Here is a 13,474-nt window from a genome sequence, read left to right on the forward strand (position 1 = left end):
GCACCACCAGGAGTAATTCTTTTTTTTTTTTTTTTGCCTTTTTTGGTCACACCCAGCGATGCTCAGGGGTCACTCCTGGCTCTCCACTCAGGAATTACTCGTGGCGGTGCTTGGGGGACCATATGGGATGCTGGGGGTCAAACTTGGGTCGGCCGCATGCAAGGCAAACACCCTACCTGCTGTGCTATTGCTCTGGCCCCACCAAGAGTAATTCTTGAGCACAGAGCCAGGAGTAACCCCTGAGCATCGCTGGGTGTGGCCAAAACGCTAGTCATGTATATCATTAACAGTAATGCAAATAAAAGTGCATATATACGTATATGAGCTCCTCACAGACAGGTGGGAGTGAGGTAGGTTGTGGGGGAGGGTCAGGTGGCAAGGGTGGAGGGAAGTGGACACTGGTGAAGGGTTCGGTGTTGTAAAACTGTGTGCCTAAAACTTAATCATGAATGGCTTTGTAGTTTCACAGTGACAGTTTATAAAATTTTATTTTTGTTACATTGACGTAGTCAATATGCCAAACACAGTAACAAGTCTCACGATGGAGATGTTACTGGGCCCGCTCGAGCAAATCGATGAATAACGAGAGGACCGTGACCATGACCGTGACATTGGCTGCAGAAGGCACTCGGCCCTGGGCCTGACTCCTGAAAGGGTTGCCTGAGAGAGTTGACTGCTTCACAATATAAACAAAGTTTTAAAAATATACAGTTTAAAAAAATAAAAAATATACAGTAAGTCAGGGATGTGGCTTGGTGGCAGGGCACCTGCCATGCAGCAGGTAAGGTTTTTGCTTTGCACGCGGCAACCCGGGTTGGATCCCAGAGTTCAGAGCCATGAGTAAACGCTGAGCACTGCCGGATATGGCCCAAAAACAAACAAACAAAACAGTTGCCAGAAGCTTAGTAACTTGTTGTAGTCACACTAGAATAGTGACTCACAAGACCTGACTCACTTTCCTTCTTTAATTTTTTTATTTTATAAGGGATTCGCAATATTTGATTACATTTAATATTCAAACACCAACGCCACCACCATTACACCTTCCCACCACCAAATTTGGGATGTTTCCAACCAAAGCCCCAATCTCTGTCCCAAAGCACAACCAAAATAATATATTTTGTATCGTCTGTTATGGAAAACCACTGATAATGCTACAAAAAAGTATCTGTAGAGGAGACAGTGTGAAGATTGTTCTATTTTGGCTGGGGCCATTAAGACATTCTTTAGAATATAACTCACAAGTTGTTAAAGATTGAGTGATGTGAGCTTTCATATATATATATGAAACTATGTATACATGCATATACATATATATATTTCTCTCTATGATTTGTTGTGTACTATTTGAACCCCATCAAATGTGGTGTGCTAGTTATGGAGAATGGATAGGGCCTAGGAACATGAGGCTCGGCCCAAGCATGTGGGGAGTGACCTTGAGCATGGGGGTGGTCAGGTTCTGAAGGGCTGGGTCTCTTGGGGCGGGGAGGGCTCTCACCCAGCCCCTGAGGTGTGACACTTTCAGTATGGCATATTGATGTCGTGGGCCCATGGGTGGCTCATGTAAAGTGGGGAGGAGAATGACAGTCACTTTCTCCTGCCTCTGCCACTCGGGACCCAGGGTTACTGGGTTCTTGTCTCGCCTCGCAGAAAGGAATTTCAGGAATAGACAAGCAGTGAAGCAAATAGATTTTATTTGGAGGGTTTTTGAAGGTGTCTAGAGGGAGAGAGTGAGAGAACAACATGCTCAAGAGAGAACCTGGACTTCTCCAAGGGCAGAGAGCGCATTAGAGCATCCCAGCATTAGACACGAAAGCATGAAAATACACATTGCAAGAGGGAAGATGCCTGTGACACATGTGCTCAGGCACCACATGTGCTCCGCCACGTGGGCACAAGGAGCACATGGGCTCAGGCAGCATATGCACTGCTTCCTTCCTACAAGTTGGCCTTTATAGGGTTTTTTCCAACCTGCCCCCGCCCGGGGCATCTACCTAGATGAATCCATTGCTAGGGTTGTTGCTAAGTGGGTAGAATTGGATGCAGCCTTTGAAAGTCCTTTTCTTGACCTTTTGGTCCTGCTGGATCTACTCTGTGCTGAATCACCAAAATTAATTAAAATTAAGGCAGCCGGCTGAGGGTTTTTGAGGAACTTCCTGGGGAGGGGTCCAATCTCCTCATGGTCTGCTGAAGGTCTTATCAGGTGTTTGTTTTCTGTGTCCACAGGGTGGATCAGCCGTAGAATTTTCCTTCCCAGAAGTTTTGTTGACCTGTTTCATTGACCAAGGGCCTTTCCCTATCTACCTGCCTACATCAATATGATCTACCACGTGAGTAAGCACTCAGCTCCAAGGGCAGACAACAACGGTCTTCCAGCCCCGGAACCGAAGAACTGGAGTTGACGACTCCGCCCGGGGCGGGCTTTGCGAGGGGCCAGGGCCAGAACTTCCGGCCTCGTCATTCATTGGCTCGCGGGATGATGACGCAATCGCGAGCCCGGCGCAGCCGCACCAACGCCGGCTCGGCCGGTGACCTTCAGGGCGCCGGCGACGCGCGCGAGCGAGGGCCTTGGCGCTGATTGGTCGCTCCGACGGCTAGCCCCGCCCCCCGCCTTCCGCCGTCCTAGTCTGCGGCCGCCTCTGAAGACCCCGAGGGTTCCTCAGTTTCGCGCTTGTAGACGCCGAGTTTCCTGTGCCGTTATCATGCCGCGTGGAAGCCGAAGTCGCACCTCCCGCGTGGCCCCTCCGGCCAGGTGAGCCCGAGCGGGGGTTGGTGGGGGGGGGGGCCGTGACGCAGCCGGAGGCCGAGGTCGTCCGAAGGCCGCTGGCCGGGGCCTTGTCCCGCTTTTTCCCCTGTGTTGTCGAGCGGCCTCGCGGCCAGGGTCGTCCTTTAAAATACTTGCATGCGTCTTGGCTGGAAACAGGCCACTCGGACCCGGGAGATGGACCACGGGAGAGCGCGCCATGCGTGCGAGGCCCGAGTGACCCACGCAGGCGCCGCGCGGGCCACCCCCCCCCCCCCCGCCCCGGGCCGGCTCTGACCCCGCCAGCAAAATCTAGGCCCGCGAAACGTCTAGAAAGCAGCGGGCGCGGGTGCTAACGGGCTGCAACGCCGGAAGGAGCAGCAGAGGAGGAATAGGATAGTGGAGTCGGGTCGACGCTTGCCTAATCCCCCCCCTCCCCCCGAGGAGGTCTCAAGTCCCCCCGGGGGGGGGTGTCAAGTTCAGTGGACACTCCCTGCCTAATGACTTGGACTAGGTGGGGCCAGTGACAGCGCCGGAGGGGGTCGCCGGCCGTAGAATCCTCTGGATGAGCCTTTGGGCCGAGGGCCGGGGTTGGGGCAGGGACTCGGAGTTCCGAGTCGCGCGGGAGCTGTGTTCGGAGTGTGGCTGGACGGAGGCGGGGAGCTAGCACGGGGGTTGGGGGAGGGGGCAGTCATAGTAAATACACTACGGGGTCTGGCACCGGCCTTGCACGCTGCAATCTCCCCCTCGGGCCCCAGCAGTGATCCCTGAGCTCAGTCGGGTGTGGCACAAAAACCTAGCAAGCAGAGATAAGAGAGAAGTGTAGCCGCGTTTGTTTACGGAAAGGATCGATTTTTTTTTTTTAATTTTATTCAGGGGCCCACACCTGGCAGAGCTCGGCGCTTCCTGCTCCTGGCTTCGTGCTCAGGACCCACGCCAGGTGGTGGTGGTGGAGGGGGGACTTTTTATGAGGTGCAACTGCTTTAACCCGGTGATCTGTCCCTCCCACCTGCAAGGAAGGGAAAAGGTCCTTTGTACACGCTTGCTCGGAAGTGAAGTCAGACGTGTACGCAGGCTGACGTATCGAGGGGAAGGGCAAAGAGCGCAGCGAGCAAATGGCAGGGGGAGCTTATAAATTTGAGGATTTCATTACTGAAAACATTCAGATGCCCCTCAGGAGGAAAATTGTGGGTTTCCCTTGACACTTAATACCCTGTGACACGATCCCCTCCCCCCCCAGCAGAATGTCACTTCCATGAAGGCACAGGTTTTGGTCCCTTGTTATGTACCCAGCACCTACAGTACAATGAAGAATAAACATCACTGGTTCTTTTGAGTTCTTTATTATTTTGTCATTTTATGAGGTTTAACCCCCCCCCCCCCCAACGCCCACCCTCGGCACTCTATACGGTGCCCTGAGCATTGCCAAAAGAGTGTCCCCCAAAAACCAAACTGTAGCCTATAAGCACACAAGGTTGCAAGCAAAATAGTTTACGCTGGTCAGTTTCCGCTGTTAAAGGTTACAGATCAAAGGGTGTAAATGTTTCAAGTTGTGTTGGCAGGGGAAATGTGCACTGATGACCAGCCGGGTGTTGGAACATTGTAGGACTGAAAATCATGAATAGCTTTGTAACTGTGTATCTCAGGGTGATTCTATTTTAAAATCTGTTTTAAGTTGACAATGTGTAGACCTAATTAGAAGCAGGAACAAAGTTTTCTTTTTCTTTCACAGCCGGGCACCACAGATGAGAGCTGCACCCCGGCCAGCACCAGTGGCTCAGCCACCAGCTGCGGCTCCGCCATCTGCTGTGGGCTCCCCAGCGGCTGCCCCCCGCCAGCCTGGCCTCATGGCCCAGATGGCGAGCACTGCAGCTGGTGTGGCCGTGGGCTCTGCTGTTGGCCACACTATCGGTCATGCCATCACTGGGGGCTTCAGTGGAGGAAGTACTGCTGAGCCCGCAAGGCCTGATATCACTTACCAGGTAAGAGCTGGGATAGCATTTCTCTTCTTTCTCTTCTATGGGAAGTGATTTTTATTTATATTTATCCTAAGGGATTAAATCTAGGCCTTGACTTGTGAGCAAATGCCCTACCACTTAACCATATAGTCATCCCCAATTTTTGTTGTTTCATTTAGAAGATACTTTTGTAACAGCTTTTAAGTAATTTAAAGCTTTAAGTTTAGGAACAGCCTGTAAAGGTTTTTTTGTTGTTGTTTTTCAGGGTCTTTTTTTTTTTTTTTATTTTTATTAGTGAAACACCATGAGGTACGGTTGTAGATTTACAAATTTTTGTGCTTAGGTTTCAATTATACAATGATTGAGTACCCATCCCTCCACCAGTGCCCATTTTCCACCACCACGGTCCCAGTATCCCTCCCACCCCCCATCTCCCCATCCCACCCTGCCTCTGTGGCAGGACATTCCCTTTTGTTCTCTCTCACCTTTTGGGTGTTGTGGTTTGCAAAAGAGGCATTGAGTGGCAATCATGTTTGGTCTGTAGTCTACTTTCAGCATGCTTCTCCCATCCTGGGAGGATCCTCCCAACACCCTTTATTTGGTGCTCCTTTCTCTATCTGAGCTCCCTTTTCCCCTAGAATGTGTGGCTGGCCTCCAAGCCATGGAGCAATACTCCTGGTAATAATCTCGGCCACTCTTGGGTGTTGGTCTCCTATTTTGTTACTTTATGTTCCCCAGATGAATGCAATCTTTCTGTCTGTCCCTCTCTTTCTGACCCATTTCACTTAACATGATACTTTCTATGTAGTACCACTTGTATGTAAATTTCATGACTTCATCTTTTCTAACAGCTACATAGTACTCCATTGTGTAGATGTACCAAAGTTTCTTTAACCAGTCATCTGTTCTCGGGCACTCAGGTTTTTTCCATATTCTGACAGCCTGCAAAGTTTTAATCTGTTGTGCTGTTAACAGAAAACTGATTGTCAAAAGTCACATTTGGTTCTTGAGGTAATGTTTTAGGCTTACATCTTCAAATTAGGTACAAATTGTATTTTTTTACCAAGAAATAGAAATGTAGCAGTTCTCTTGACTTAGCACAAAACAGCCATTTCCCCTTAATTTTTAATTACTTTATTGTGATGGGCTGGAGCGATAGCACAGCGGGTAGGGTGTTTGCCTTACACGCGGCCAACATGGCCGACCCGAGTTCGATTCCTCCGCCCCTCTCGGAGAGCCCGGCAAGCTACCGAGAGTATTCGATATGCCAGACACAGTAACAACAAAGTCTCCAATGGAGACGTTACTGGGCCCGCTCGAGCAAATCGACGATCAACGGGAGGGCCTTTACCTTTTTTACCTTTCATTTTTATTTTAAATGCTTTAGAGATAGGAACTTTCATTTGCTTTCTGTTCCCCAGTGAACAACAGTATAAATTTTGTTCGGGTATAAATATGATTTCCTTACTAACTACTGAATGTTATGCCTTGCAGGAACCGCAGGGAACTCAGCCGGCTTACCAGCAGCAGCAGCAGTTTGGGCCCTGCCACTATGAAATGAAACAGTTTTTGGAGTGTGCCCAGAACCAGGGTGATCTTAAACTTTGTGAGGGTTTCAGTGAGGTGTTGAAGCAGTGCAGATTTGCAAACGGTAGGTGATCTACTTATTGTTTAATATACTATTGTTCAGCATACTATTCACCAAATTGGTTTTGGATTTATAGAACTTACAGAGTCTGTATTTAATAATTAACTTACTGACAAATCGAAGTTTTGTTTAGGGGCTGGAGCGATAGAACAGCGGGGTGGGAGTTTGCCTTGCAAACGGCTGACCCGGGTTCAATCCTTGGCATCCCGTATGGTCTCCCAGGCATTGCTGGGTGTGACCCAAAAAATACAAATCATGCAAATCATATTTTTTTTAAATACGAAATTTCAATCAGCCAAATCAATGGCTGAATAAATAGCAATACTCCTACATTTTTAAAAAATGAAGAAGAAGAAATTTGTTTAAATTGGACCAGAGTGATAGTGCAGTGTTTAGGGATTTGCCTTGCACATGGCCAAACTGGATTCATTCCCCAGCATCCCATAGGGTCCTCCGAGCCTGCCCGGAGTGAAAACCTAAATGCAGAATGACGGGGCTGAAGCAAAAGCTCATCGGGTAGGGTGTTTGCCTTGCACGCAGCCGACCTGGATTCGGTTCCCAGCATCCCATGTGGTCCCCCAAGCACTGCCAGGAGTAACCCCTGAGCATCGCCGGGTGTGACCCAAAAAAAAACAAAAAAAAATGCAGAATGAGCACTGCTGGTTGTGGCCTCAAAGCAGAAATGCTCAAGAGACCTCTTCTGGTGGTGCTAGGGAGACTGTATGCAGTGCCCAGTTCTCTACGTGCAAGGCATGCGCTCCTGTTGAGTTCTCTCTGTGCTCTCCTAATTTAAACCAAAGAAGTCATCTTTTAAAATGGTGCGGAGCTGGGGCTGGTATGGAGAGAGAGGACAAGAGATAACGCCCTTAACCTTGCATGTATCCATCCTGGGTACCACATAAAGACCCCTGAGCCACCAGAAATGACCCCTGAGCTCAGAGCTAAGAGACTTAGGTTCAGTTAACTTCATGTACTGCAGAGGGGTGGCTCCTGAACCATAGCGTATGTGACCCAGAAACCAAATGCTTGTGGGGAGGGTAGCAGGGGGTGTGGTTTTGCACCACACGGATGGTGCTCAGTGGCTATGTGCTCAGGGATCCCTGCTGGTGGGTCTCGGGTCTATAGGGGTTGTCAGGAATCAAACCCAGGTTGTCCACATGCAAGATAACAGTCTATGTGCTGTACTATCCCCAGCCCCTTGGTCACATTTTCAATCTCTCATCCACAGTGTTATGAGCTATTTTTGTCTTGAAAGCTCAGGAGTGACCTCTGGCCATACTCAGGGGAACCATCTGTGGTTCCAGGGATTTGAGCCAGGGTCAGCTGTATGCAAGGTAAGCTTCTTACCCCCATACTATCTCTTGATCCCAAACGTTTTTAAAAAATGTTTTGGGGACTGGAGTGATAGTACAACAGGTAAGATGCTCGCCTTGCACACCACCAACCCGGGTTCAATCCACAGCACCCCATATGCTGCACTGAAAGACCTGAGTATGGCCAGGTGTGTCACAAAAAATAAAATAAGTATATAACCTTGGACTTTCTTTTCTTTCATAAATTGGAGAATTTTAATTTTTTTTTAAGATAAGTAGGCTGGAAAATTAGTACAAGGAGAGCTGGAATGGTAGTACAGTGGGTAGGGCGTTTTTTATTAAGACACTTGCCTTGCATGCAAGTGACCCTGATCTGCTTCTTGGCACCACATATGGCTCCTGGACACTTCTGAGTATAGCTCTGGGCTGGAGCGATAGCACAGCAGGTGGGTCATTTGCCTTGCATGCAGCCGACCTGGGTTCATTTCCCAGCATCCCATATGGTCCCCCGATACTGCCGGGAGTAATTCCTGAGTGCAGAGCCAGGAGTAATCCCTGAGCATTGCTGGGTGTGACCCAAAAAGCAAAAAAAGAAAAAATTACATGGGGGGTGTGTGTGTGTGTTATTTTCTAACCTTTTGTTTTCTTTTCTGTTTGTAGGATTAGCCTAATCAAGAAGTTGAAGACATGGAAAATCACCACTCATGACCAGTTAATTTAGCATAAAAATGTCATTAGTAGTAAAATGCAAAGGGTGAAGCCACCGATAAAGCCTATTCTCAGTAGCTTCCTTGCTTCCAAAAATTTGCATGGAATAGGTATTATTCTCTCACCCACAGGCTGGTCCATGAGTTGGTACTGAGTTTGGGGCTGAGCAAATGCTTGTGTGGCTTCCCTAAACACCATTACAAAAACCAGCTTTTGTAATGTTACAGTGTATTGATTAGAATAAAGTGATTTTCTTCCAGGATGAAATCTCTTGTATGTATATAGTGATAAATTACATATGTGCTCGGGGCCAGAGAGGTAGTAGTACAGCAAGTAGGGTGTTTGTTTGCCTTGCACATGGCTGATCAGGATTCGATCCCTGGCATCCCATATGGTCCCCCAAGCACTACCAGGAATAATTCCTGAGCATTGCTGGGTGTGACCCAAAAAGCAAAGGGGAAAAAAATTGCATGTTGAACATGTGCATTTTTTCAAGGAAATATAATAGATAAGCATCTCAGAGGATCTGGCAATGCAGTTTGAGAAACGTTTGTAGAGAAATTTTAGTAAGAAATTTACTACATTGGTAAACATGCTGCTGCTTGAAATGGTAATAGTTGCGTCTTAATCAAGTAAAAAGGAAAGCACGGGGCTGGAGAGAAAGTACAGCAGGTAGGATGTCTGCCTTGTACGTGGCCGACCCTTGTTCAATATCTGGTATCCCGTCTGATCCTCAGAACACCAGGCATAATTCCTGAGTGTAGAGCACTGCTGGGTGTAGCACACACACAAAACAGGTTGGTTTCCTGTCAAAGGATCATCAGTACATGTTACCATTGCCCTAGTATCTGGTTTATTGGTCAGAAGTGAAAATTATTCTCTTAAGCACTGGGAGATAATACAGCAGTTAGGGAGCACGCACCTACCTAGGTTTGCTTCCCAGCACCACATGGTCCCAAAGCATCACCAAGTGCAGCCCTGGAGGCCCCCAAGCAGCATCACATCCTCCAGGCCCTTGCGATGAACCTTGGGCCCAGTTAGTGAAGAATTTCTGGTGTGGCCCTGTACCTCCTGACCCTCCTCCTCAAGGCCAGAAGAATTCTCTGGAGGTTCTCAGGCTTTACTCCTGGCTCTGCACTTGGGGATCACTTCTGGCAGGTTTGGGGGAGCATACAGAATGCCAGAGATCTCCTGTTTCAGCCTCCCGGAAGGCAAGCACCCTACCTGCTATACTGTCACTCTGGCCCCCAAAGTTCTTTAATATTGGCAGTTGTGTAGATGTTTTCCTTCTATTTAGGAACTGTAGTTTTCTCATTCACACTAACTGCACAATGGACTCAATCTTTTTACTTTAAATAAAGTGAACCCAGCTCCATACCTCACAACACATTTTATTCATTGCTAGGAGTTGACCTCCAATCCAAAATGATGTGCATTTATACTCTAGTCTGACTATTTTCAAAAGTTCATTTTAGAACCCGAGGGTGTGGCTATTAGTATCTGCTGTTTACACATGAGACCATACAAGCTACATGCACAGCACTGCCAGTGTGGTCTCCCCACCTTAGCCAGTGAGACCCCCATCATACTGCAACGAAGAGTATGAGCCCTGCATGGAACAACAAAGAGAAGTGAGGGAAATATTTTTACAGGATTTTCCTGGGTTTCACTTTGTTTCATGCTTTTATTGCTTCAATTCACGGTGGCACTATTGAATTCAGTAAAAAAAAGGCCAACCTCTGTACTTACCGCACCCCATTATACTTAATCATTCGGTTCCTGAAAATGAAGGAACCACCTTGCCCTGTGGAATTAAATGGCTATAGACAATTCACTCCTCCTGATTGGTGCTGTGATATTTTTTCCTGAAGGTGTATCTGTATTTTTCTGGAGACTCAAATCTCTAAAAGTTCATAGTGTTAATGCCCAGTAGTAGGTGTTTGCCTTGCACCCAGCCAACCTGGCAGACCCGAGTTCGATTCCTCCACCCCCTCTTGGAGAGCCCGAGAGTTATCTAGAGTATCGCACCCGCACGGCAAAGCCTGGCAAGCTCCCTGTGACGTATTCGATATGCCAAACACAGTAACAAGTCTCACGATGGAGATACTACTGGGCCCGCTTGAGCAAAATGGTGAGCACCCAAATGGTGCATCAGAGAGATGAACCGGGCTAGAGAAGTGACACATTGGGTAGGGTGCCTGCCTTGCATGCAATCGACATGGGTTTGATCTCATCTGGTCCCCTGAGTCTCACCAGGAGTGATCCCTGAGCATCACCAGGTGTGGGCCCCTCACCAAAGAAACAGTAAAGGAGAGATGAGATGAGCTAATGATATCAGTGAAATGCAAGATGAGGTAGGAGAGAGTACAGTGATACGGTGAGGCCTTGGCAAGCAACCAACCTGGGTTCTATCCCTGGCATCACAAGTGGCCCAAGCACTGCCAACAGTTATCCCAGAATACCATCTCAACAAATTGTGAGACTTGTTACTATTTTTGGCATATTGAATATGTCACGGGGAGCTTGCCAGGCTTTGCTGTGTGGATGGGATACTCTTGGTAGCTTGCAGGCTCTCCGAGAGAGGTGGAGGAATTGAACCCGGGTCGGCTGCGTGCAAGGCAAATGCTTCACACGCTGTGCTATCGCTCCAGCCCAAACACAATATGAGGTATTGCCCAAATATGTAAAATCCAAGAGTTGGACTGGACTTGTCATTTCCTCGATAGACATGTGTGCAAAGAAAGGCACGCGGAGAATAATCCACTAGGTTCTTTGGCTTTTTGCCCTAAAGTCAAATAGAATTTTGTCATACACTGAAAGTACAAGGAGAATGAGTCTATCTTAAGGTGGGGTGAGGGTGGTACTGTTTATTAACCAGGAAAAAGGGGATTGCACCAGGGAGCTAGCTCAAGGGCTGGAGCGCACTCTGCATCCAGAGGCCCACGTTTGATCCCAGTGCAACATGGTCTCCTGAGCACTGAGCCAGGGAGTAACCCTACACTTAAAGGTTGAGTTGAATTCATCCTTTGATCTTTGGATATCGTACCTCAAACTGGAAGTATAAAGTGCTACAACTTCTGTAGCAATTCAGCAGATGACCGTGAAAGAACACTGGGCCCATATCTGGATTTGGCCCAGGCTCTTTCCTGCCTGGCAAACTTGAGTAAGTGTCACCTTCTAAAATTCGGGCCTTGGGGCTGGAGTGATAGCACAGCGAGTAGGGTGTTTGCCTTGCACGTGGCCGACCTGGGTTCGATTCTCAGCATCCCAAATGGTCCCCTGAGCACCGCCAGGAGTAATTCCTGAGTGCAGAGCCAGGAGTAATCCCTGTGCATCACCGAGTGTGACCCAAAAAGCAAAATAAATAAATATTGAGTTGGAGGACTATTTCAGAGTTAAACGACCTGCCTTGATGCTTTTAGATGCACTGAGCATGAGCCTTGAGTGCTGTGATCTATTTCTGGTCACACTATGATTCAGGCTGCATCATACAGGCAAGCATATGTGATCACAAAGTGGCATGACCACACATCACTTTTTTTTTGTTTTTACTACGGTCACGGTCAACAGTCACAGTCCTCCCGTTCATCGATTTGCTCGAGCGGGCCCAGTAACGTCTCCATCATGAGACTTGTTGTTACTGTGTTTGGCATATCAAATATGTCACTGGTAGCCTGCCAGGCTCTGCCGTATGGGCGAGATACTCTCGGTAGCTTGCCGGGCTCCCCGAGAGGGGTGAAGGAATCGAACTCGGGTCGGCCATGTTGGCCGCTTGTAAGGCAAACGCCCTACTGCTGTGCTATCGCAATTTAAAAAATATTTGTGAGTACTAAATCAAGGGAGTTCATCCAGAAGCACTATGAACACCACAGTGATCGCCAGTGAGCAATATAATCAGAGTGGTGTATGAACTAGATTCTGAGTGAACGCAACCAAAAGAACAGCCCTGGCTGAGCACTGCAACTGAGTGTTGAGCACCTCAGCTGGGTGTGTGTGACACACCTGCTTATTCCAAGAAAATCAGTGAGAAGGTGCTAGCCCTGCCTGCAGCAGACCCAGGTTCAATCCCCAACATCCAATATGGTCCCCCGAACACCACCAGGAGTGATGCTGAGTCAGGAGTGACCCCTGATCATCCCTGGGTGTGGCCCTAAAACAAACAACCAAAAACTCAAAAATAAGAGGCTCTATAAAAAGTTGTATGAGGGGCTGGAGCAATAGCAGAGCAAGTAGGGTGTTTGCCTTGCACGCAGCTGACCCGGGTTTGATTCCCAGCATCCCATATGGGTCCCCCAAGCACCGCCAGGAGTAATTCCTGAGTGCAGAGCCAGGAGTAATCCCTATGCTTCGCCGGGTGTGACCAAAAAAAAAAAAGTTGTGTGAAACCAAAGAGATAGTATAGCAAGTAAGGCACCTTGCCCAGTGCTAACTTGGCCAAGCCCCAAGACCTGTCACCCCTTGGTCCCCCTTGGGAATTATTCCTGAGTGCAGAGCCAGGGAGGTAAGCCTTAAGCACAGCTGCTTGTAGCACAAAATAACTTCTGCAAAGAACAGAGCATGTGACTTAAATGTTTATACACAAAAGTGGTTTATCTGTGAAACCATCTCCATTTGATAATTTAGAATTTGGGTTTTTTAAAAGGTAGCTTTAGGGGGCTGGAGCGATAGTACAGCGGGGTAGGTCTTGCATGTGGCCGACCCAGATTCAATTCCCGGCATCCCATATGATCCCCTGAGCACTGCCAGGAGTAATTCCTGAGTGCAAGGCCAGGAGTAAGCCCTGTGCATCGCCGGGTGTGACCCAAAAAGAAAAAAAAAAGGTAGCCTTAGGGGTTACCTCAGTAGCAAAGTGCCTTCCTTACAACCATGAAGCTTCATATTCGTTCCCCAGGATTCCCAGCACTGCAACTGTGTAATCCCGGCCCACTGCATTTTGTAAGGCAGCTACACAAACTGACGGAGAGTGAGGAGTGAGTCCTGTCAACGCTGGGTTCTGCCGCAGTCAGGGCTCAGTTTTGGTGCTGCCCGTGTGTGGAGTTTTCCAGACTGTTTGTGTTGTAAATGGCTCCCGGAGAAGCCAGTCTCCCCTGGGCCTGGACCAACG

At 48.4% G+C, this 13,474-nt stretch overlaps 1 protein-coding gene across 1 annotated transcript; it reads left to right on the forward strand.

The window, feature by feature from the left end:
• The first annotated feature begins 2,593 nt into the window (after window positions 1-2,593).
• On the forward strand, window positions 2,594-8,629 carry CHCHD2 (coiled-coil-helix-coiled-coil-helix domain containing 2). The gene is made up of 4 exons (XM_056137662.1): window positions 2,594-2,752; window positions 4,476-4,725; window positions 6,196-6,352; window positions 8,323-8,629. Exons 1-4 carry the CDS (start codon window positions 2,703-2,705, stop codon window positions 8,331-8,333), a joined length of 468 nt encoding a protein of 155 aa, XP_055993637.1. The 5' UTR covers window positions 2,594-2,702; the 3' UTR covers window positions 8,334-8,629.
• Window positions 8,630-13,474: the final 4,845 nt, after the last annotated feature.

This window comes from Sorex fumeus, unplaced genomic scaffold (assembly GCF_029834395.1).
Source record: "Sorex fumeus unplaced genomic scaffold, SorFum_2.1 ptg000126l, whole genome shotgun sequence".
Lineage (NCBI taxonomy): Eukaryota > Metazoa > Chordata > Mammalia > Eulipotyphla > Soricidae > Sorex > Sorex fumeus.

Bases quoted from the DNA above. Each gene is read 5' to 3' on its own strand.
- CHCHD2 (XM_056137662.1), top strand. From the start codon at position 2,703: ATGCCGCGTGGAAGCCGAAGTCGCACCTCCCGCGTGGCCCCTCCGGCC. The intron at 2,753-4,475 runs GTGAGCCCGAGC...TTTCTTTCACAG, and splicing joins CGCGTGGCCCCTCCGGCCAG to CCGGGCACCACAGATGAGAG. The intron at 4,726-6,195 runs GTAAGAGCTGGG...TATGCCTTGCAG, and splicing joins GGCCTGATATCACTTACCAG to GAACCGCAGGGAACTCAGCC.